General features: G+C 36.9%; 4 protein-coding genes across 5 annotated transcripts in view; 1 reads left to right on the top strand and 3 right to left on the bottom strand.

The window, feature by feature from the left end:
• Positions 1 to 385, top strand: part of slc5a6a (solute carrier family 5 member 6a) — a 30,221-nt gene extending 29,836 nt beyond the window's left edge. Inside the window, exon 18 of the mRNA XM_077553668.1 lies at positions 258 to 385. The gene's annotated coding sequence lies outside the window, so the exon portion shown is untranslated. The remainder of the gene's footprint in view (positions 1 to 257) is intronic.
• A 4,023-nt stretch (positions 386 to 4,408) lies between these two features.
• tcf23 (transcription factor 23) lies at positions 4,409 to 11,764 on the bottom strand. The gene is made up of 4 exons (XM_077552925.1): positions 9,557 to 11,764; positions 8,266 to 8,409; positions 6,965 to 7,129; positions 4,409 to 5,334 (listed from the first exon to the last, which is right to left on the bottom strand). The coding sequence occupies exons 1-4, from the start codon at positions 9,704 to 9,706 to the stop codon at positions 5,197 to 5,199; spliced, it is 597 nt and encodes a 198-aa protein (XP_077409051.1). The 5' UTR covers positions 9,707 to 11,764; the 3' UTR covers positions 4,409 to 5,196.
• Positions 11,765 to 11,913: 149 nt separating this feature from the next.
• Positions 11,914 to 22,267, bottom strand: ephx1 (epoxide hydrolase 1, microsomal (xenobiotic)). Of its 2 annotated transcripts, none has more exons than XM_077552923.1 (9): positions 22,195 to 22,267; positions 20,150 to 20,337; positions 18,255 to 18,435; positions 17,958 to 18,176; positions 17,693 to 17,822; positions 15,812 to 16,026; positions 15,627 to 15,735; positions 15,438 to 15,557; positions 11,914 to 13,892 (listed from the first exon to the last, which is right to left on the bottom strand). In XM_077552923.1, the coding sequence occupies exons 2-9, from the start codon at positions 20,330 to 20,332 to the stop codon at positions 13,682 to 13,684; spliced, it is 1,368 nt and encodes a 455-aa protein (XP_077409049.1). In that variant the 5' UTR covers positions 20,333 to 20,337; positions 22,195 to 22,267; the 3' UTR covers positions 11,914 to 13,681. The 2 variants fall into 2 exon arrangements, with proteins under 2 accessions (XP_077409049.1, XP_077409050.1); XM_077552924.1 differs by lacking the exon at positions 22,195 to 22,267 and adding an exon at positions 22,026 to 22,165.
• Positions 22,268 to 22,737: 470 nt separating this feature from the next.
• srp9 (signal recognition particle 9) lies at positions 22,738 to 24,479 on the bottom strand. The gene is made up of 3 exons (XM_077552713.1): positions 24,289 to 24,479; positions 24,090 to 24,158; positions 22,738 to 23,436 (listed from the first exon to the last, which is right to left on the bottom strand). Exons 1-3 carry the CDS (start codon positions 24,358 to 24,360, stop codon positions 23,317 to 23,319), a joined length of 261 nt encoding a protein of 86 aa, XP_077408839.1. The 5' UTR covers positions 24,361 to 24,479; the 3' UTR covers positions 22,738 to 23,316.

Genomic DNA, 24,479 nt, shown 5'->3' with positions numbered 1-24,479 from the left:
CTGAATGAACTCGCTGCACTGAGAGAAAAGGGGGTCTTTAACCCAATCGGCACAAATATATATACTGTATATACAGTATAATGAATTGATTTTTAAATGTTACTTCCTCCTTTTTCTGTTCCCATTCATGGTGTCATCCTTTTTATTTTATTATTTTGACCTGTTGAATTACTAGTCTGTCATCTTTATTCTATTTCAGTCATTTCCCTCTCAAGTCTCCAGTGTATCCTCCCTTCTTGTTCTTTTCTTCTCCCCAGTCAGCCTCCTTGTTATCCTCTCCCACTGCTTTTGGCCATTTGGAGCAACGAGTCCAGCCAAAATGGGGAGTGTGGCCACAGAGCTCCATAAATCCACCCTGCCATCAGTGTTCTGGCCATAATGAGCAAAGGATAGTAAAAATGTGGTTATTATCTGCAAACATGAGCGGATGAGGGTGCAGACGCTTTGGACGCATGCTGTCTTCAACATGATTCAGTGGGATGGATGGATGGAAAAAACACATACTTTAAAGACATCAGTCTGCAGATGGAGGTGCTCAAATGGACCACCACTATATAGTTTTGTAATTTTTTATGACTTTTTCACATTGAATGTTTTGATTGTAAAATTCTAAATGGTGGGACACAGAAGAGAATCTGGAGAAATCTCTGCACAGATACCAACATTAAATGTTCATGACCTTCGATCCCTCAGTCAAAACCACCACCATTGTGTAAAAGGTCTATTAGCTGCCAGCTATTACAGTCTACAAATGCAAGTTCAAACTCTACCATGCAAAACAAAAACATATCTCAACAACACCAAAATGCCGCCGACTTCCTTGTGCCTGAGCTCATATAAGATGGAAAAAGTATGCTGTGGTCTGACCAGTCCACATTTCAAATAATTTTTGATTCAGATTGTTGTCAAATGTGATTGGACCCCCAGGTGCCAAATGACTGCCATATCACGGCACAATGCCGTCTGCCAGACTTTTTTTTTTTTTTTTTCAATCAGACGCCTACTAATTGTTATGCACCTCCTGCACAGTGGCTGGCGCTATTTGCCACAAAATGTTGTAATTCACCTCACTAGGAGTCTGAAGAAAAATAATTTCCTTTTGGCAATGTCTGGTTAGTTCCCCGTAAGACGTGAGTGACTGTTTAAAATAATTTTTATGTTCTGATAGATTGTTTTGGACGGACATCAATAAGTTAACGTTGTTTTGCACAAACTAAAAATGAATGAATGAGTTGAATGACGAACGGAGACGTAAAACAGGAAACAGAAGTACAGAGCGGCCTTCCATATTAAAAGCATAGATCTCAAAATAAGATATTTAAACATCACACAAAACAGCTTGAAGAATACTTAACACTATATATGCTGTTTTTAGTCTAGAAAGGGGGGGATTTAATAACATTATGTGACTGTAAATAAAGTAGTAGTAGGAGTAACAAATTAATTATGTTTTTCATAGTGTGTGTGGAAAATAAAATAAGGGGGCCAAATATGACTTGTTCCTTAAACGAATTATACTAAACAAGAGTATGTGTGCAAATGTCATTCATGTTAAACACTGATGTTAATTGTTCATAGACTTTTAATGTTTTTGTACATTTTGTACATTGTTAATAAACAGTACATTATGTGCACAAATCTCTTGTGTGCTTAATATGTACATAAATATATTTCAACATTTAGAGACTTTGATTTAATTATTATTATTTTTTTTTACGAAACAAATTATTTGGCATAATCTTTGGATACCCTGAAGTATCCTTGCCCCCCATTTATAAAAGTCTAGCAAAGTCTATAAAAGTGCAAGCAATGTCAAGCCACACTTTGCATGAGTCAAAACAGCGTGGCTTTGAAGTAAAAGTACTTGCCAACAGTACAGACCTGTCTCCCATTGAAAATGTGTTTTATACCCCCAATTTTTTCAAAAACGTGATAAACATTCAAAATGCATTTCTATGAAAAATGGGACGGACCAAAAAAAGAAAAAAAAAACTAAACACATTATTATTGTTATTATAAATATTACTATTATTATTGTTGTTGTAATTATTATTATTTTATTAGATTTTATATATATTTATATGCAAATCCACAGTGTGCGCAGGTTCCACCTTTAAGTATTCAAGACTCCAGACACTCCAAATTAGTCATCACAACATACTGGAAATAGGTGATGATGTCCCCCAGGCCTCACCCCCTTCCCCGACAGATTTATGGAAGTAGCCTTGAATGCTGGCCTGTTGTACATGGATCGGAGCCCATCGTGTTCTGAGGAGATGAGTTCAGTCAGTCCAGACTCTGGTCCACAATGAGAGCAAGGAAGAGAGAGAATAGGGCTCGAAATCCAACACGCTTGCATTTCAACATGACTTATTAGCTGGTTTGGACTTCAATGCTTGGCTGCTCTTATTTGTGCCAGAAGAGTGTAATCATAAAAGCACATACTAAATCATTAGTGCAAATTCATAAAGAATGTCAGACACAATCTGTTTTCTTTTGGTTTAAATCTTAAACAGTGAAAATGTGTTATTACCTGTCAGGCTAATAGCTCAAAGAGGGAGGACAGAGAGGATGTTTTGACTACTTATATTAAGTACACATAACACTAAGTACTGTAAGTACCTTTATATACTTCATATAAATCTGAGTTATACTTAAAAAAAACCTTGTGATTTCAGTGATTTTACTTATCACTTAAAATCAGAATTTACAAGTGACAAATTCCGATTTTCAAATTTTAGGCATTGGTCAATTTAACTTCTTTGACAAACAATAGTTTATCATATTATAATCATGTCTGCAAGATTTTAGACGAGCATCTATAATTGAAGTGTATTAATTTAAATACAGTATATGTAATAAAATTATAGCACTTTTAACCCATTTTATACAGTCTTCAATTTCAGGCACTCAAAGGGACGAGTATTTGTGCTTGTGACTTTTTAGGGCAAAACATCAAAATGTATGAAAGCTGATTAACAATTATGTCAAATACTTTTTCAGCACCTGCAAATGGAAATAGAGGAAATACAGTAACGCCCGCTCTATCCACTCCATGGGTGTGGGGGAGGTTAGCCTTCTGTTGGGAAACTCACAAAATTCCTGATATTGAGTCTGCCCCTGGTGAACAGCGAAATCAAAAACAAACCAAATAAAATCAAACAAAATTACACACATTCCAAAATGAGTACCAATAAGTCAAACTTTATTTCAACAAGACAAGAAAAATGCTCCGTAAATGTGCTTTTATTCTTGATCCTCTGAATATTTTTAATAAAAGCACATCACAGACTTGTTACTGAAACATATGGAAATTGTTATAAATTGTGAAATAATTGTGCATATGTCTCCTCTGAAATAACAATTTCAGAGTTTGCAGTTTTAAAACTGCTAGCAAGAATTGAATGCAGCCTCACACCCTTGTCTGTCTCTGATTGGTTGTTTTTCCTCAAGTGTGATGGTTTCTTAAAAATCAATTAGTACAAAATGGAGAAAGGGGGGATCCCCAACCCCCCTTTTCATTTTCCTCATGTATAACTGCCAGGTCATACTGATAGTTTGAGTACTAGTAACAAAAATTACGTTTTGTTTTTTTTAATTACAAACTCCTCTTTTAATGAGCATCCACAAACACAAATATAAACAAACACACAGCTGACCACTAACCAAGATTATTGCTATTAGGTCATTTTTATGCATTTTTATGAGTTTTTATGCATACACAGTTGTGTGCTGGAAAACAACTGTAGATATATTGTATAAACGGAGCTAAATGCAGAAGTATTTGGACAGCCCCCCCCCCCCCCCCCCACACACACACACACACCACCACAACACATTTGAAATCCAACATAAAGTATATGAAGCATATACTTTTAACCTTAATACAAGTTGCCATTCAACAATCATGCAGAGTTTATTTTGACACCCTTTGCATTTTGAAATCATCATTTCATATTTGGAGGATTAGTCTGGAATCCATGGACATATTCTGTTTTTCCAGAATTCGCCAAGTCACCTTCACTTACTGCTTGTTTGTGGCTCGGGCTGCCTTCGTTTCTGCATTCACTAAGTGACAAGAGTCTTTGTCTCCTTCCATTGTCAAAACAAAGCAGGTGTGTAGCGCCCGTTGTTAGAGTATGAGACCAAACCACTGATACTTGTCTTTTTACAACCGTGATAAAGGTTAAGACATGCAATAGTCCTGACACTTTCACAAATTCACACATACAGTCGCTAAAAATCATCTATTTTTCTATTGAGTGAATGTAAAATGCCCGCCTCATTCTGACAATTGAGTTCACAGAGCCCTCTGGTGTATTGCAACAACATATTGAGTCTGTCTCTCTCTGCGGCATTAATGGTATAGACAGATTGAGTGTAAAAGACGAACCCCCTTAAAAAGTAATTCTGAAGACACAAGATGTATTTGAGTTAGTTTTCATGGAAAAGACAATTAAGCAATAGACAAAACATCCTATAGATCCAAAAATGAAATTATTATCTTCTGAAAACTGTTGCAAACAATAAAATTTCATTTGGGACACATAATGGTAAAGACTTTTTAGCATTAAAAGTTGGAAAATATTAATTAAAAATGTTTACCTTTTGAATAACAACTGCCAACAATTCAAATGTCTTTAGTTACGATTATTGATGAAAGTTAACAAAAATGGCCCATATATGGACTGTACATATTACTTTGACTTTGGATTCTGAGATGACTCGAAAGTACGTGGAGGAAAGGTTGCTCAAATTCTAAAAATGTTTCAGAACAGTGCCTCGATGCGACATTTAGCGTAACATAAAAGATGTTAGCCAATATTTAAAGTAACAGGCCACAGGACTTGGATTATGGGCAACATCATAATAGTTATTTTCATAGCGTATCATTAACACCATGAGAAAATAAAATGCCAACTTCACATTTAGTTAAGACTAACACGAGCAGTGAATTTCCATATCATCAAAAGTTTAGCTTCTTAAGAGAGTCTTACTGTTGGCCTGATTGAAATAAATATAAACATGCTTGGATAAATTTTCAAAGTCCATCATTGGAAAGTAGTGGTTTCCCTCGAGACTTATGTTAGCAATAACTACAATGTTAAGAGAAGTGGAGTCAAATTCATTTTCCTATGTTTGAAAAAAAGCAACCTTTTAAAGGTCCAGACATTTGATTTGATGTCCCGTATGTTCCTAACACTCCTTGTCTGCTTCCATTGTACGATCAAGCATGTATGCATCCTGTCCAGACGGAGGCCTCTGATTGGCTTGGACTCCAGAAAACACCTCTCCTACACTGCCACAGTAGAGCAGGGAGCGCATTGGCCATTTCTGGGGAAAGAGAAACATTTTATTACAAACTATTTATCCAATATCACCTTATTAATTGTGCACGTATGAAATAATGACTTTATGAAAAGTACTTTTATTGTGATATTATACTTCATCATCATGAGGATTTCTCCGAATATCATAGTAAGTTACATCAGAAAGAATGAAAAGGTATTAGGAACGTAGTGTAGTTGCACACCACTGCCACAATCATGAACTTATTGTTAAATGTTCCGACAGTGTCAATCAAAACAATGTTATCTAAAGGCAGATATACTTGATGCAGTTCTTATAGAGAATATGCTTTGGCTTTCTTTCATTTCACACATTTAAAAACAATTTATTTCTTTTTTAATGCAGTGGTTATACTTGTGGTTTATCTATGTACTTTTCCCCTCAATATTTCCTCAATATATATATATATATATATATATATATATATATATATAAACATATCAGATCATTTTTTTTAAGAATTTGAATTATTTGAAAAAAACTATTATTTCACTCTCTAATGTATTTCAATGGCGAAAGTGTGTTGAAGTTAGCGTACAACTAATTTACATTCATAGTCTCTTGGCAGGTGACATACAACCAAAACAAATCAACAACAACAAGAAAATCCTTCAGTAGTAGTAGTGCCAACCTACTGTAAGTGCAAGTAGTCAAGCGCTTTCAACATTTTAAAGTGCTGCAGTTTCTAAGCATTATTTCCTTCCGCTTGGGGAAGACCAAAACATGAGTCTATTTGAAATCAACATTCAATATTTGAAAACCTATGGTCAAAGTTTTCAGTATATGACAGCGATGGTTTAAAATTTCTGGCAAGTATTTTGAGAGCCTTTTTATATCATGAGTGAATCTGTTTGAGTATGACGTCACTAGCAAGATTTCAGCTTGTAAAATAGTAATGTGCGGGGAAATTATATGAAGTAAGAACATTTTTCTAATATATCTGAAGTTGTGCAAATTTAATTGGATTATTTTCATAATATTTTTAACATGAATTTTGAAGGTCAGGGAAAAGTCCAGAATGATCCCTAGGTACTTAAAGCAGTATTTTTTACATTGATCTGGTAGATCATTTATATGCAGCAAAAAATAAACTGAATTTAGTCAATTTTGCTTTTGCTAAAATACTTTTATGGTCAACTATGTCAATTTTTTATTTTTATTTTTTAGTCTAAGAATATAGCACCTAACCTCTTGATTTTTTTAAGGAACATCAAATGTTTTTGTAGGTATTCAGTGAATAATTTAATATATTTTTAGTTATTTTTGAGACCACTGTTAGCATGTTTGTCAAATTGTAATAAAAAAAAATATTAGTCATTTTTGTCTCCTGTTGTGAAGATTGGACTGACCAAGATAAATTCTAAAATCTCTGTCAATATCGTTGTCTTATCTCATAATGTGTTTAAAAAAAAAATCATCCATATAATTGGACACAAACCACCACATTTTAGGCAAATTCAGTTCAATTCCGATGTTAATATATTGATTCTATTGTATAACAAATCAGTTGAGGCTTATCTTTATCAATACGAACAGTATGTAGGAAATTGGAATCTGAAAAAAATTCAACAGGGTCAACATGTAAGATCAAAGTTGTACTGTAGCTCAGCTTTACCTTAACCGGGTGTAGGTAACCACCTGGTCTCGGTGGCAAGTTGTGCTCGGTCAGAGTTCTACCCTGGTCCAGCGTTTGTGTCAGGTAGGCTATGTAGTTGGTCGCCAGCACCAGAACATCCAGCTTGGACAACTTGGTGTCACGGGGGACTGAGGGCAGAGCAGCCTAGGAGAGAAATTCATCATTAAAAAAAAAGTTTGATTCTGTTTGTGTCATAATTCATCTTCATATTTCAGAGTAGACATGTATTTATTGACGACTGATTCATTTTTTAATACTTTAACCAAGCAGGTTTAGTTTGACTCATCTCACTTTAATAGTTTGTGAAACAAAAATCTTAAAAGTACTGTTATCAATAACATTTGAACAATATGTGACTTAAACTGAAATCGAATAACAAACTGATTTTTGAATTCTTTAAAATTAAATCTTCTGCTCTACTACTATGGGGTTTATAACACAAGCACAACATTGCGTTACTATGACGATCAAGGGCAGAGGCTAGAGCAGCGCAAGGTCTGAAAAATTACATTAAGTGATAGATTTGTATAAAGTATTTTTCTAAAAAGAATAAATAAATAAACATTTATGTTTAAAAAAAAAAGAGGTTCCACGCCAAAGGTTTAGGACAAATACATAGAAAAAAATAAATAATAATAATAATGTAATTTACAAGAATCCAACCGTAGGTGAAGTCTAATCACCACTAAATTTGCTTTCAAAATATTGTGTTCACGTACAACTGAATAAAAGCTTACTTTTCAACTCTTATTAAGAGAAATGTGCACAAGCGGCCTCTCTGCTCATTAATGTCTGGCACTTTACACAGTAAATACTACAAATGCTCTGGCCTTTAAAAGTGTAAATACTCAAATTTTGTTGTCTGTCAAACGTCATAATATCATGATTGTTCAGTGCCAGATAAACTTGGTTATCTGTGTTTTGTTTGGTTTGGTTTGGTTTTGGTGTCAAGTTTGATCATGTCCACCTGTGCTTGTCATCCTGGTCCCTTGTGTCATCTCATCAGCTCTAGGTTGTTTGTACTTTGATTTGACTCTTGTTGTTGCGCACTTTTCTTTAGTATTGTTTGCCTTCTCGTCTTTGTTATTGCATGGGTTCACATCCATACACTAAATCCTGACAAAACTTTTGTACTGATATGCTAAAAGCAAAGCAGGCACAAAGTGTATTGTAATTTACTATAGTTTTCCTACTGTGTTATAAGTGTGAACACCCAATAGATTTTTTTCTGCTCAACTGACAGTGAATAAACACTTTGGAAAGGGCAACAAGTTGAGTACCTGCAGGCTGTGGAAGGCCTGACGGAGGTTGCGTACGCGGCTTCTCTCTCGTGCTGCGTTTTCCGGGGAGTGATGCCGGCGTCGTGTGCCGATGGTGAGCGTTTGATCTCTCGTGTTTGATCTGGGCCCGCAAGCAGATGGCAACTGAAAGGTACACACTTGCAATTAAAAACTAAATAAAAAAAGAATAACAATTATATATATATAAGGGTGTCGGGTGATTAAAAATTTTAATTGTTATTAATCACATGACATATTTCTTCTAAATATACAATAAAAAATTAATTCATACCCATATTAACATAAAATTGGAAAAAAAGTTGAATAGAAATATGGCTACATCTTTTAGTCATTGATACAGTAATTTAATAGTAATTCATTAAATTTAGTTAAAATTAAAAAGATATACTGTACTTTAAAAAATCTGTCATATTAATTTGTGTTGGTCATATATCTGCCACTAGATGGCATAATTGCACTTGTTAGACGTTGGTGACAGCTCAGTGCATTTTTCTTTTCATATTAAGAGCTATCTAATCTTTATCATGAAGTAATTTGTGAAAGTCTGCGCATTTTTTAAATTGCAAAATACAACTTGACCCCAGTCTTTACAAATATATGCATTATTAGTAAATTTATTACTGCTAAATTTTGACATGGATGTGTCTGCTGCGTTGCGACTGGAATTCAACCAGTACAGAGTAAGTAAGGCGTGGTCATTAATCGCGCATTTAAAAAAATTGTGGTGGTAAATTAAAGGAACTTTAAATTAACTCAAAGTTAATGTAATAATTTAGACACCCCTATTTATATAATTAATGTTGGGGGGTGGATGTTTGAATGTCTTGGTCTTACAATGTAATGTTTCACATTGTGTAATAAAAAAATTACAAAATTGGCAACCCCCCATATTAAATGCAATTTAAAACCGGCAATATTGCCAGATTAATCAGTCAGGTCCACAATCCAAAGTATTATTCCAAGAACAACTTGCATTTCATTATCAGGTGCATCAGGGTCACATCATAGCAATCTAATTCAATGTTGAGGTGTGATAGATTGTCATTGTTAACTTAATATATATTTTATATAATTCTTAAGTGTCAAATTTGTAAGTGTGTACAAATGTCAACAAAACTCCATCAGAACCATACTAAACGCTTCAATACAGCCATAGAGTATAACTTTGTTATTAAATATGGGCATAATATCTAGTGTAGTGTCTCACAAAGATATTCAAGTATTTTATTCTTTTAGGAATCGGATGATTTTTTATTTATTTTTTGCTTACCAGATACAACTCCCGGTTGCTGCGTATGCTGTGCCTGCATCTTTGCAGGCATACTGGGCTTCTGCTGGTGGAGACTCGCTGGGTCTCAGGTTCTGCTGGTTGGTGGCTCACGGCGACCGACATGAGACTCTCTAAAGGATTTCCCGCCATCAGCGCTGGCAAAGAAGTAGATTGAGGCTTCACCAAATCAAACCGTTGCGTCTACGCTCGTTGGCTGGATACTCGTTGATTCCCAGGGTTTGCCATTGATGTCTGTTAGTAAAGTTATTTGCATCTCCACTAAGGATTTATGTCATTTGTCTGATCTCAAGAATTCTCAGTATCGAAACAGTGTCTCCCAGACCTCAACAAAAACAAAGGGTGACAAGTACACAAGGAAAAGTCTGGTCGCATCAGCTTCCATCCAGAAGATTCCTCCTAGTGGGTCCCCAACTCTTTGCGGCTCACAGAACAAGTGGTGAAAAGTCCACAGGCAAAGATCTCAGCACATCAGTATCCATCCAGAGCATTCCAGAAAATAGGACCCCCTCCGCCCAGCTCGCTTGCTCCCTTATCAAGTGAGGTAATGTGGGGAACTTCATGTGGTCCTTATCTTGGCCGCCCGGTCGTCCTGATCCTCCCTGGATGTTTGGCTGCCAAGAGGAGCATGCAGGCGGGCAGTAAGGCCAGGGGGAGTGCAGGACAAGACTCTGGGGGGCTTGGGAAACTCAAAATTGTGGTAACAGCTGGACTAGGGTGGGACAGAGCGGATCAGGGGCAGTGCGACATTGACTATGATGACCAATAGGTTGAACAACTCTGCTATTTTGGCCTTTCTCTTGAACCCATCCTACAAATAAACAAATATATATATATATATATATATATAAATATATATATATATATATATTTTTTTTTTAAACACCTGTAATCGTGCCTTGTGGTCAAGAATGTTCTATTTATTTATTTTTTCTAAAATGATAATAACTCACTCTATTCTAAAACAATTCAGAAGGATTATATCACACTGTTGTCATATTTATGAACGAAACATGACGACATTCACACGTCTGTAGAGCTTAGAATCTGTAAACCAATCAAATACACCAAAATCGTGTTACATCATCTGCACCACAACTTAGACCTGGTTTTAGGTAGTCTAAAATATAGTGCAATGAAATATGCTGAAATGCCTATCAAGGTGTAGCAAATTCACAAAAACGCTAAACTAGACTTGAAAATGAAGATGCGGCCCGGTCAACCCCCCAACCGTTTTAACCGTTCAACTGTGAATCCAGCTCCTGTCTGTCCCATAGGTTTGTGCACGTTGCACTTGCTAGCTGCAGATTTGACTGTCACAGTGACAAATTAGCAGAAACAGGATTTTACAAAATCATATAATTTTCGTTTTGTTTTTGTTCATGAACTAAAATGTTCATAGACTTAAATCCAGTTTTTGATTAAGTTTTCATTTTCATCTCGTCTTCACTAGCCGACTAAAATGCATAGTGATTTTGTCTAAGTTATTGGTTATTAATGAGGGTTTTAGTCTAATCTAGTTTGGTTTTAGTCCGGTGAAACGAAATTAACCCTACCAGTAAATGGAGCATTGTTATTTTCTAGGAATGTTGTACAAGTGATCATTTGAAAAGGTAAACAATGGAATGATTTAATAGAACTAGTGTTCCATATTGGTACTACTACACTGGTAATACTACTAGGGCTGTCACTAATTAATCTTTTTAGAATTGATTATCCTATGGATTATTCCATCAATTACGATTTGTAATTGTCAACTAGTTTTTGTCAGAGTCAGTCAATCAATGAACAAATTAATCTAATTATCTATCTATTTGTCTGTCTGTCTATCTATCCATCCATCCATTCACAGCTGGAAGCATAGCAAAAAAGAAAAATAGAAGCAAGGACTTACCGTCTACCTATGTATGGTCAGAGCAATTAGCTTTGATGTAGCTCACTTTTTTTGTCTCCTTTTGGCAACAGTGTTTCCTATAGGTTACGACAAGTCACATCAGCAGAGAGTACATCCATCCATCCATCCATTTTCTTTACCGCTTGTCCTCACAAGGGTCGCGGGGGTTGCTGGAGCCTATCCCAGCTGGCTTCGGGCAGTAGGCGGGGTACACCCTGAACTGGTTGCCAGTCAATTGCAGGGCACACAGAGACGAACAATCATACTGCAGAGAGTACAGTAAATGCTTTAACAATCTAAAGGAAGACATAAAAAAATTGAGCTTCTTTTTTTTTTACTTTTAAAATAAAAATCATCTCTCTCATTAGGGTAGCAGGTGAGCTGGAGCCTAATGAAATAATAAAACCGACCGACATAAATAACTAGAATAAATACTGTATACCAATACAGTAAAGAACAAAGTAATAATTTTATTAATTCTTTTTCAGGATAAACATTCACTTCACTACAAAGTAAAAAGTACAGTAAATAATTATTGTTAACTTGTTGAATGTACAAATTTGTGAACCTTACATATATATAAACTCCAGAAGCAAGTAACCACTGGGTAAAAATAAATTATTTCAATCAAAAATGTGTCATACCTTTAAAGTGAGGAGCTTGATACTGCAAAACAAGTCAATCAACGTAAGTTAATTCAGAAGTGTAAAGGGGAATTCAACCCGCAAGTACAACAATATGTTGTATGTGCGCACACTAGTTAACACGGCATTCCGATTAATACAGTATTGCGTTTATGGAATATGAGTAAAGCAGCAAAATGTCAGGGAGCGGCAATTTTGCTACTCGCAATCAACTGAAAATGAGATCACAGTTGCTCAGGTAACGAATCAAGGCTCATTTGTTTTCTGAAGCTGAGCCATGATTGGCCCGTTACCTGAACCCTAAGCAACTGTGATGATAATTTCAGTCAACAGCAAGTATCAAAATGGCCGCACCCTGAGACTTTGCTGCTTTACCCATACTCCACAAATGCCATATTAATAAGAATGCTGTATTTAGACTAGAGGGGCTGGATTAAACATATTGCAAAGAAAATCTTTGGGTTGACCTTCCCTTTAAATTGCAACAAAATGTCAGTATGTTCTTAACAGCAAATATTTGTAGACAATGCAAAATCAACTTGTATGACGCATCATGCATGTGGCCAAACCGACTGATGTGATATCAGTTGGAAAACGGACTGGTACCTTCTTTGTGCTGTCAACATAATAACACCACATGCCCGTTCAACTCCCATCTGCAGCTGCTGGGAGTCTCAGAGGAAGGTCGAAACCATAAACACCAGCAGGGGGGAGAGTAAACACACGCTGGACGTTTTCACTTTCAAACTGTTTCAATGTATTCACATAAAGTTTAGACATGCGGGTTAGCACAAGATGTTATTTTAGGGTCAAAGTTGGGATGAAGCCAATTGCAGCTGATTTTGGGTGAGAGATGGAGAACATGTGAATTGTTCGGAATATGGCAATCTATTCAATTGTAATGTAAGAAGATGCGTTAATGTCTCATTAACTCATTCAGTTCCAGCCTCACTGAAGCTCCCGGCTGTTTCACTGGATTTTGACAGATTTTGCAAGGCCCACAGAGTATTACAACATGGAACCTACCAAAAGAAAGATTAGACTATCTTATGTCATCAGAGGGAAAAAAAAGAAAGTATATTTCTGTTTCCGTTTTGCAGCAATTAGAATTAGAATTTGGCTAAGTTTCATCATTTTTCACAAACCTGTCAAAAAGAGCATGTTGGGCCTTGCTGATCTCTTATGCTCTGCTGCCACCTGCTGGTCACTATACACTATAAGGAATTATACAGACACAGATATTATAATTATGCCTTTTTACACCACCACAATGGATTTGAAATAAAGAAATCAACATGTGATTAAAGTCTAGGAAGTATTTCGTTTTTCTCTTTTTTTTTGTGATTTGAGCCACAGAAAAATTCGATTGACAAAATTTCTATACTTCATACATGATGTATTTTTCAGAAATATCTAAATAATTTTGCTGAAATCATTTTATGAGCTAAAAATTACAGCTAAAAATCGACACTCTAATTATATATTGTTTTGTTTCCAAAGCATTGTGCTGATGAATTGAGACCAAAAAAAAAAAACTCCTTCATGTTGACCTCATCCTCAGAGTAGCCTCTACTGTGCTTTCATTTTCTCCACTTTCTTGATGAAGTTGTTAATATCCTCAACCATCAGCTGAGGTTCCTCCATGGCTGCAAAGTGACCCCCATGAGCCATGTGTGTGTAGGTGAGGAGGTTATGGAATTTCTGCTGGACCCACAGCTTTGGGGTATGCATCAGCTCGTTGGGGAAGCATGCAAATCCAGTGGGCACCGTCACCGGGATCCTGAGAAGAGTGGACCATGGGTTACATCTGCAGTTGGAGGCGCTAACTGTAATGACCTCCATTTATAGACACAATCGGACAATGAAGAGTTAACTGCAGAGCCCGTGTGAAATCTATTGTTAAACCAAACAATTGTGTACATTTCATGTTGTCAGCAAGTTCCCCACAGCGACGTGCGGTAAGGTTCATGGCTAGTGAGGCTCTGACTCCATCAGATCGCCAAATATATGAACCGTAAAGTGTAACTTATTAATTAGCTGAAAAAAAGAACTTTGTTGTTGAGCGCAGCAACTTCCTTCTGTCCTAAATCTGCAACTTCACAATTCATTCAGTATGCTGCATAGCAAAGGCGGCACACTAAAAAATGTTGGCTTGTTTTCCTAATCCACTTGCAGGATAGCTTGCTGCCATTTTGAACATTATGAGCTAAAGTTGAAGTACATTTAATGTAACATTCTTCGAGAACATCGTTGACAGCTGAATTGCGTTTGGCCATGCTGATCAAGGCAAATCTTTAAAATCATCTTTTTCTATCAAAATGTTCGTAATAAAATATGTTTTATTTAAACTATAGCTACAGTGAAAACCTGGTAACCAATTTCCTGGTAGATTTAACTCATTAGTATGGGTAATTTTACCCCACGACGGATCAAAATGTCGTAGCCAAATCCCCAACTTCAAGTTAAAGGGATACTTGACTTATTGAGCCATATTCAACAGTAAAAGGGGGATATTTTGTCCAGAATGAATGTGATAACTTCATTATTTTTCATGTAGAATTAATACTTCTAAAACCTTTTTTTCCCACTTGCTGTCGACTGAAGATGATATCACCTGTGCTGAGGAAGTAGGAAGGGACCAATCATGGCTCTTTTTTTTTTTTACCCCAAAAATTCTTCCATAAATGCTCATGAACATTCAATATACATTTTCCACAAAGAACTGAGGGAAAAGGAGGGTAAAAATCCTGGAAAACCGGGAAAAACAAAAAAAAATAAGAATTTTTTTGTTTATAGAAAGAAAAAAATCTTCAAAATGCAAATCTGTGGGTTCTGAACTGTGAATATGTAGAGGTCGAGTATCGTTTTTAAGTTACTTGTAATATTACCATTTACCACTAAATTACATCTCTTAGTTACGCTTACACTGAGGCTTATGCTGCCCTAAACTGTAGGCCTAATATTTATTTATTTTTTGGGAAACAAAAAATATACAGTATGTGGTTATTTTGTTGTTTGCTAAAAAAAAAGAAAAGAAAAAAAATGTTGTTGGAGTAGGATAGTGTTCTTAAAAATGAAATACTGTAACTTAAGAGCACGTATTTAGTATTTTCTATATATCTAAGATAGCATTTTTGTCATACATCTAGTTAGAAAGTGTGTGGTTGTATGTGGCCCCCCAGTAGTGCTGATGAAAAATTGTGGACCCCTCCAATATTTAAGATACCCATTGCTGATCCAAAACAGATTATTTGACAAATGTGTTTGCACTGACAACGGCCATACCATCTAAGGCCACCGCTAATAACAACATGATTTAACTCACTTGATGTGAGAAGAGTCGAGGCGGGAAAAGTTTTCCTTATAAAACCTCATTGAGGGAATGATGCAGCCAGATGTCCAATAGATCATCACATTAGTCAGCAGATCATCCAAAGAGAATTTCCTTCAAGCACACAAACACAGACACATCATCACCACCTGTCGTTTTTTGAACGCCACACAATTACTAAACCTGGTGAGTCCTCCATCCTCCAGGTTTCTAAAGTCTCGACTTGTCCACGTGGAGAACTTCTCCAGAATGTACGCAGCCAAACCAACTGGTGAATCATTCAGCCCTCGACCTGAGAGGGAAAAAAATAAAGTAGACTAAGTCATCTGGGCCAATGTTGCCTAATGTTAGCTGCTACAGGTTCTCACCTGCAGTGTCGGGTTTGGTGGCCTGGATGTGCATGTAGCCACTCTCCTTGATGGACTCCACAAACATTTTTTGCATGAAGGGGTAGAGACGCTCCAGGTCCACGCTGGTGAAGCCGAACAGCTTGGGGAAGTGACGGCCGAGCAGGATCGATAAAATTATGGTCAGCCCAGGTTTGGAAGGTGGCGCAAAGTTCACATGCAGGCCTTTCACAATCCTGAAAAAAAATTAGGAAGAATTCTTTACTTTTTCTGCTATGCTTGGGGTTTCTTCAAGTAGCTTTCTGCGCATTTCTTAACAAAAATAAAATAATCAAAAACAACAACAAAAAACATACTGAGTTAACTGATTCTAACAATATGCTTAAAGTATTCTGTCTACAACTTGGCAACTGGTGTGTAATAATTGAGCGGAAAACTCTGCCTAGCAACAAGTGGCCACACAAGAAAAGAAAACATTTTGTTTACACAAATGAAACCACAGCACACTGATTGGAAACCAACAGTGACATCTAGTGGACAGGATGAAGTGTTGCATAACAATAGCGCTACAGTATGCTAACTCAATTAGTCACACTTTAGCTTAGCCAGCAGTTGCGTGCCAAAGGGTAAATGCTGTAGGCACTTGTTTTTCAACTTTGCCTTAGAAAGCAAAATGTCTTGTTTTTGTCACAGAAAATTAACTGGTGCTCAGCAAATGGGGCGCTTAACCCTTGTGAAGCACCTTGGAGAATATTAACACTCTCTCCTTATTCTCACTCTTGTCCTTGACAATCGCACCATGTATTCGTGGTTCAATAAAAAAAATAATGCAGAACAGTATTGTATGTGAAGCCTCAAAACCAGATGTGTCTCCCCCCCGCCCCCATTTTTTTCCAGCTCAAAACTCCAGTGTAGCTGTCAGGCGTGCTTATTTTAGTTAACCAAAACTAACGAAATAACTTAAACTAAAATTAACTAAATTTAACGAAATAAAATAAAAATCATTTAAAAAAGAAAAGAAAACTAACTGAAAACACATTTTACGTTTACAAAACTAACTAAAACTGACTATAATTATATCAATCATGTCCTTTGTTTTTATCTTTGGTAATTAATTTAAAACATGAGCCTTGGGGTTGATTTTAAAGGGAAGTCAACCCAAAATAAAACATTTTTTGACAATAATATGTTCTAAGCAACCCCACTTGTCTAATAAATATGATATTCTGGTCCCCTGTTTTCTGAACCTGAGCTGTGATTGGTTGTTACCTGAAACCTGAGTAACATTGATGTAATCTTCAATCAACAGCAAGTGGAAAAATGGCCGCCCCCTGAGATGGATAAAAACGGCTAGATTTTGCTTCATAACTCTTATTCCAATAATGTTTAATGTTGACTTCCACTTTAAATGTGGTTTTAAGTATATTTATTTCAATAATAACCAGAAAGAGGATGTTTGAAAGTGTGTCCCACAAAAGTGACGTCATCTAGCTGCAGCTAATAGAAAGAAAAACACCTTTAGATGACGTCGCTCCTAGCTGACAATTTTGCCGTTTTTGCGTGTTTGACTTTTGGCTCCAAAGGCTCGCCTCACCTGCCTTTTCATTTAAATCAGCCCAAATACAATGCTAGGTAAGCAGTATATTACTTTTGAATTTGACCATGGTGTTTATTAAATCTTGGACTCAAGTAATACCCAATATCTTTTTAAACAAAAACTAATACTAGAACTATATGTAGTTTTGAAATACCAAAATAAATATAAACTAACAGAGCTGCCCTGAAAACTAATTAAAACTAATTGCATTTAAAAAACAACAACTCAAAAACTAAATAAACACTAAGTATAATGAAAATACCAAAACTCTAATGACGCTGTTGTCAGGGAGTGGGTTGTCTTACTTGGGTTCCAATTGAGCCATGTTTTTGGTGACGAGCCAGCCCCAGTCGCCTCCATGAGCGTAGAACTGCTGAAAGCCCAGACGTCTCATCAGCTTGTGGAAGATGCGAGCGGCGCACACTGAATCAAAACCTGTTCAAATGCACAGATTGACAAATTGTCGGACGTCGACAAGTCACCGCTATAGGAAAATAAAATCAATCTTCCTCAGAAAGAATTAAAAATTGCCTCAATATTATTCAAGCTAGCTAGTAGTCCTAGACATACCTTTTTTATGCGGTGCTTCCGAGTAGCCATAGCCAGGTATGGATGGGCACACCACCTCAAACACAAGGCCCTGAGGATCTGATGGCTCTGTTAGCAGTGGGATTGTCCCATAAAATTCATAGAAGGAGCCAGGCCAGCCATGAACCATTATGAGAGGAATAGGATGGGTCCCATCTGGGACCCGTTTGGGTTTCACATGCATGTAGTGAACATCGATGCCTGGACGGGAATTTGGAGCAGAAATCAGGACAATAAGCCAGTAAGACAAGAAAGCGTGTGTCAGCGACAGAAACAAACCTTCAATGATAGTTTTAAAGTGAGGATATTGGTTAAGTTTGTCCACTTGTCTCTTCCAGTCAAAGTCATTCCTCCAGTAAGAGACGACCTTCTCCAGGTACACAGAGTGGAAACCATAATTGAACTGGCTGTCCTCTAGCGAGGGAATCGGGCGCGTTTGGTCTATTCTTCTGTGTAGGTCCTGAATAAAAACAACATGAGGACAAATTCTCAAAAACATATTTTGGTGTTTCCTTACTCCTGAGTAGTGTTCATTTCGTCAACCAAAACTAAACTAAAATAATTTCGTCAACACACATTTTTCACCGGACCACAACTCGACTAGCTCCCGGCTGTTTTACTGGATTTTGACCTATTTTTGCAAGGTCCACAGAATATTGTGTTATATTGCTATAAAAACATGGAACATGCATGGAACGTACCAAAAGAAAGATTAGTCTCTTCTTTCATTAAGAAGAAAAAGTATATTTCTATCTGTTTCAGTTTTGCAGCAATTAGCATTAGAAGATAGCTAAGTTTCATCATTATTCACAAATCTGTTTAAAATTATGGGGAAAACAGCTTGTTTTAACATGGCCCTGGTTGATCTCTTATACTCTGCTGCCAACTGCTGGCCGTTTTTGTAATTACTACCATTGCTTCACCCGTTCTCTGCAGATCAGAGGCTGTATCAAAGCCTTCTGTATGCTCAAGCATAAAAAAACGTATAAATTCGGCTTTGGGACACTTACAACATTTAAAATAGAACATATTAATATGTTTTTGGGAGCAAATGCGTTAATAAACAATAACTGGGACTAAATCAGTATGCATTTTCATCGACTAATGAAGATGAGATGAAAATTATATGATTTTGTAAAATCCTGTTTCTGATAATCTGTCACTGTGACAGTGACACACACCCTTTCAAATCTGCAGCTAGCAAGTGCAACATGCACAAACACATCGGACAGACAGGAGCTGGATTCATGATTAGAACGTAACATTAACCCAACTGCTATAACGTTCCAACAATAATGTTAATCCGACCGCTAACTAATGATGGCTAATTTACTATTTTATAGCATGTAGTCATAGTAGCCACTTGTTTATATACTCTAATTGTGTGTAAAGTTGTTTTTCATCAAAAAGATGAGAGACGAGACGAAAATGTACTTTACTTAATAAAAACTGGACTAAAATTTATGGACATTTGAGTTCATCAACGAAAACGAGACGAAAACTATCTGATTTTGTAAAATCCAGTTTTTGCTAATCTGTCAGGTGACACAGTGACACACCCCCTTTCAAATCTGTTGCTAGCAAGTGCAACATGCACAAACACATAGGACAGACAGGGGCTGGATTCATGGTGAAAAGTAGAAAAAAAAGAAGTAAATTATAGTTAGAACGTAACATTAACCCAACTGCTATAACGTTCCAACAATGATGTTAATCCGACCGCTAACTAATACTAATAGTAACTTACTATTTTATAGCATGTAGCCACTTGTTGATATACTCTAATTGTGTGCAAAGTTGTTTTTCATCAAAAATAAGAGAGAAAAATTGATGTGAAATCTTTTTAGATCCAAAATGTTCAACATAATCTGTTGACAAAAAAATACAGGGGTTAAATGATTGTCTTGACTAAAACTAGACTAAAATGTTGAGTTTTTGTTGGCTAAAACTAGACAAATAAATGTACGTTTTCTTGGACTAAAAAATAAGAAGATTAAAATGCTAGATTTATCAAAATGGACTAAATAAAAATGGGATGAGGTTGACTAACTATGATCAAAACTAACCAGCATGATTGAAACTGGACTAAAACTAAGACCAAATTTAAAAATGGCGGATAAAATTAACACTACTTCAGAGAAAAGCTCAAAGAGTTTTGATGAGTGGAATGTTACCTCCAGCTCCGCATCGCTGGTGGTGACTTTAAAAGGGTGGATGGTAGCGTCCTGCTCGCCATCAGGAACTGGACCCACCGCCCACCAGCCATCCTCAGTCTTCAAAACATGGCTTCTTCTTCGAAGTACCAGCAGGAAGATGACTCCTCCCACCGCCAGACCAATCAGAACCTCTAACAACATGCTTCCTGAACATGGAGAAGGGACAAATGGAGAAACTGGGGGTGAGGAGACATGTTTCAACACATCAAAGTGTATGAAACCATGCATCTGTAGCCACTAGTACGAAAGAATATTACAATAAAGTAGCATCAAGAAAAACAGTTTCCTTCACACAAAAAAATACACCCGAGGCAGGATTGGACGCACCCATCTTTAAACATTATTCTTTAGTTAGCCAATTAGAGAACCTCATCAAAAGGATACATCCTAATGAAGAGCATCAATTTTGGGTAGAAATTGAACACAAATTGTTATAACACAAAATTTCCTTTTTTGCTAAAACTGTTTCAAGAATCCAATACAGGTACTGTAATCGCATTTACTTATCTGCCTTGGTAGAAAAATCTGAAGGCCACAGAATTTCAATTAGCACGCTCTATGTTCTCCCCAATCTGACAATATTATTCCCAAAATAATGCAATTTCGACATGCGAAAACCTGTTCAAAAAAGTTAAAATAAGAGGCCCAAAAATTCGTCATTACCGATTTCTGCAATAAATTTATAAATTACTCAAAATAAAATGGCCCACTTTTTTTTTTATTTTTATGTTGAACAGGATGGGCAATTAGAGGCAACTGGGCTTCGGAGTGGATCTTGAGGCCTTGATTAATTTTTGAAAATAAAAATATTCACTTTAAAGTTGTAAGAACAAAGTTTACCTGCACCTCGATCCCCAATATTGTACTTGTACATCAGAGAAGAAGACACGTCATGTGAAAAGCAGCATTAAAAACAAATGAGGTTAAGAAAATGGACCTAAATAGAAAGCAGATTATATGTTCACCGAATTTAAAGGCAAACCTGCCTGCCCAGTTTTGTTTAGAAACGCCATCAACCAGGAAAAATTACAACAACTGCCCTGTTTTATACAGTACAGTTAAGTCAGTCGGCCTATTGCAAACCCCGATTCCAACGTTATTAAAGTTTCAACTGATAAAACTTCTTTGCAAAGATTCCCTCACTTGAATTTGAAGCATAGGCTACAGATCCAATATTAAACAAAAAAAAACTTGACTGATGATGCTACAGAGGTATTCGTCGTAATATATTTTATATTAAGCAATGTTAATCGTTGTAGTTTAGCACTATACCATACTGAGGGCTAACGCTATTATTTGCATAGTCAGTAAAAAGCAAAGTACTGTATTCAAAACCAGTCACAGTATGTGACAGTGCACGCGCAACTAAAAGCAAATACTTGTAATTAACTGTTTGCGCATAATGTTTTGCACAGCGTCAGAGCATAAAGGAAAAGTGTGTGCCACAATAGTATGTCGGCAGCAAGCTATTGTATGCAGGGCTCACAATGACACACTTTGAATCTGGGGCTTAACACGCAGCGCACGAGCCCAGAGTTAGCAGAAAAATTTAGGAGCACTTAGTCAAACAAAACTATGCGTGTTGTGTTGCGTTGGGGCCAGCAGAGAGGATTATGGAAAAAAACAGCCGTAAACAGGCCCCTCGCTCGGGAAATATGCAATGACCAGAAGGATATTGGAAACACGTTCACACATTAACGACAATGCTTGGAAACACGTTCACACATTAACGACAATTCGCCCACGTTTGACATAACTATACTGTGTTCGTATGATAACGCATAGTCATTAACTCCCATGCAATTAAAAAAAAAAAAGTCACACAAGTGCTTACTTTGCTAAGTACACGGCAATGATGCGACCATTGTAACAAAACAACCAATTTTTGTAACGTAACCTACTTAATACATAGACGTGACATATTGCTCATAGTTATCGAGCATAAATAACTTGTTCGTTTTAGAGACTTCGTTATCTTAACTAGGGTACATGTAAAGTTTTACCTGGTCTTGTGCTGCAGTGACCGCGACTGTTCTGTTCTCTAGCAGTGACAACGCCCACTGCGTAATCCCTCCCTGTCCCGAATTAACCATTAACCAGAAATCCAAGGGGAATTGGCGTAGGAAGGTTTTTAAAGGTATTAATACAGGTACGCGAAAAATAGTTGATTATCAAATTAATTCATACAAAATATTACCTTTTTATTGCTAAAAATGGCTCATTGAGTCAAGTATCCACAAACGCAATTGTAATCAGAATGCTGTTTAGATTACAGGACACACACACACACACACACACAATATTCTAAGAAAATTATTGGGTTGATTTCCCCTTTAAAGTACTCTAACCATATTGATCATGGAAATCAGTGTAGAATCTGTGACCCAGATCTCATTTATCTAGATTTCATTAGGTCTTCAATTCTGCCAATACTTGCCTGCCTGAGCACTGCTTTATTTACAGTACTGTATAAGGAGGTACCTGCCATACAATATTACATACAGTAGGCTACGATATTTGCATTCAAAATCAAAAAAAGCTCCAAGTTTTACTTGAGTAAATAAACATTTATTGAAGATGTAAACTTGTCAGCAAATGCTATGGAGGATGTTGAGGTTTCTAAGAAAACCAGGTCCCACTTCAAGTTCCATAAAAGAGGAGGGGGGAATTGAGCGTTAGGTCCAAATAAAATTTCATCTCATTAATTCACTGTAAATTAGGCTTGCAACATCTTCATTGATCACACTTGAAAATTAAAATAATTGAAAGCTCCTTTATGAAATGATGGTGCCAAAGTTGCCAGATGAGCAGCACATTTTGTCCATTTCATACATTAAGCCCACACCACTCATTTTGCTCATCTTTACATTCACACACAATCAGAGATGTGATCTGATCCCTTGTGTGGACAAGCAGAAGAATAACTAGGAAAGTATTGTTTAAAAATCCAAAGACCATCATGTAGAAATCAGATGTCTGACTGTATCAAATAAGCTCATCCATCTTGTGTTAAATCTCCCCCGTTGCTCTTCTCCATCAGACTCTCCCATCACTCCGGTGGTGCTGTGCTCCCAACAATCACAGTGAACTTAGTCTGGCCAGCAGTTTTCCTTTCTCCACTTCTATTAGTCTGTCTCCATAGCGCCGCTGTGCGTTTCTTTGGACACCATCAGCCTCATCAGTTTCCCATGCAGCTTCTCGATCTTCTTCACATCCTGGGCCTGGTCTGTCTTGTACTGTAAACACTGAGGAGGGACACGGAGAAAAGGAAAAACATGGCAAAATCATTGACAGCATTCAATGCTTATCGTGTTACAAACGCATATATTGGCTTAATTAGGCAAGCGGTTGTTGGGACAGATGGCTCCTCTCAGAAAAATGCACTTTGGCTGTTTCTACTGTATCCTTTTCCATGTCATTAGTTGCAAGCAGTGCTTTGATGACTCTTGTAGGCATAGCGTATGAAGTCCTCTTTGAACCCAAAAAAGTGTTGAAAGGTAGCTTGCATATTTATACTGAAATATCTAAATTCATTTGGAGGTATTTGAGGTCATGCTGACAAAGTTGCATCCAATTCGTATGATTCCATGTCAAACTTTTGATCATACCATACAAATTGTTGATAATACCAGGTTTTCCAACATGGCCTCTTTGGATCTGTTTACCTGACAGTTGTCGCGAGACTCACGGGAGGACAGCAAACGCCCGTCGGGGGAGTCTGGTCGCCAAATAATTTGTGAAACCGATGCCTCCTCTTTATAATTTGGTCCACATTTGAGGAAATTGCACCCTCAAGGTTTTTTTTTTTTGGGGGGGGGGGGGGGGGATTACGTACCTACATACAGTAAGGATAATTTAATTAACAGTGCTTTTAGTTTGTGTAAAACACCACACTTACCACGGAATCGTCAGTCACTTTAATGCACATTTTGCCGTCACAGTGCCTGTACTTGATTACAACTCTTGCCTAAAAAGAAGAAGAAAAAACAAATTCAATCAAAAATTAAGACAGCAGCTGTTTTCCCCAAGGTAACGAGATTCCAGGCTAAAATGCTAGGTGGCTAGACTGGAAACTCATGCATCAAGAAGCGTTTTACCTTCATGGGGTCCGTCAGGTACAGTTTTTCGGCTGCACGAGCAAACTCCTCCCAAGTTTGAAAGTAAGGCATTATGTCGGACGACGTGAAAGGCGTATTATACCAAAGAACTTGGGTAAGACAGAGTGACAGCTTTGCTAACTTCAAAGCACCACATCGGCAGCAATGTGAACCCAGCCAATTGGGAGAAG

This window comes from Vanacampus margaritifer, chromosome 19 (assembly GCF_051991255.1).
Source record: "Vanacampus margaritifer isolate UIUO_Vmar chromosome 19, RoL_Vmar_1.0, whole genome shotgun sequence".
Classification (NCBI taxonomy): Eukaryota; Metazoa; Chordata; class Actinopteri; order Syngnathiformes; family Syngnathidae; genus Vanacampus; species Vanacampus margaritifer.
The sequence above is the reverse complement of the archived record's forward strand: the minus strand, read 5'-3'. Positions and strand labels throughout refer to the sequence as shown.

Coding starts and splice junctions, on each gene's coding strand:
- tcf23 (XM_077552925.1), bottom strand. CDS start 9,706: ATGGCGGGAAATCCTTTAGAGAGTCTCATGTCGGTCGCCGTGAGCCAC. Junction 8,410..9,556: donor GCAACCGGGAGTTGTATCTG/GTAAGCAAAAAA, acceptor TGTACCTTTCAG/TTGCCATCTGCTTGCGGGCC. Junction 5,335..6,964: donor GTTACCTACACCCGGTTAAG/GTAAAGCTGAGC, acceptor CTCTTTCCCCAG/AAATGGCCAATGCGCTCCCT.
- ephx1 (XM_077552923.1), bottom strand. CDS start 20,332: ATGTTGTTAGAGGTTCTGATTGGTCTGGCGGTGGGAGGAGTCATCTTC. Junction 16,027..17,692: donor ATGGCTCAATTGGAACCCAA/GTAAGACAACCC, acceptor ATTTTTTTTCAG/GATTGTGAAAGGCCTGCATG. Junction 13,893..15,437: donor CTCGACTCTTCTCACATCAA/GTGAGTTAAATC, acceptor CACTCTTCTCAG/GATCCCGGTGACGGTGCCCA.
- srp9 (XM_077552713.1), bottom strand. CDS start 24,360: ATGCCTTACTTTCAAACTTGGGAGGAGTTTGCTCGTGCAGCCGAAAAA. Junction 24,159..24,288: donor ACCTGACGGACCCCATGAAG/GTAAAACGCTTC, acceptor TCTTCTTTTTAG/GCAAGAGTTGTAATCAAGTA. Junction 23,437..24,089: donor AAGTGACTGACGATTCCGTG/GTAAGTGTGGTG, acceptor GTCCCTCCTCAG/TGTTTACAGTACAAGACAGA.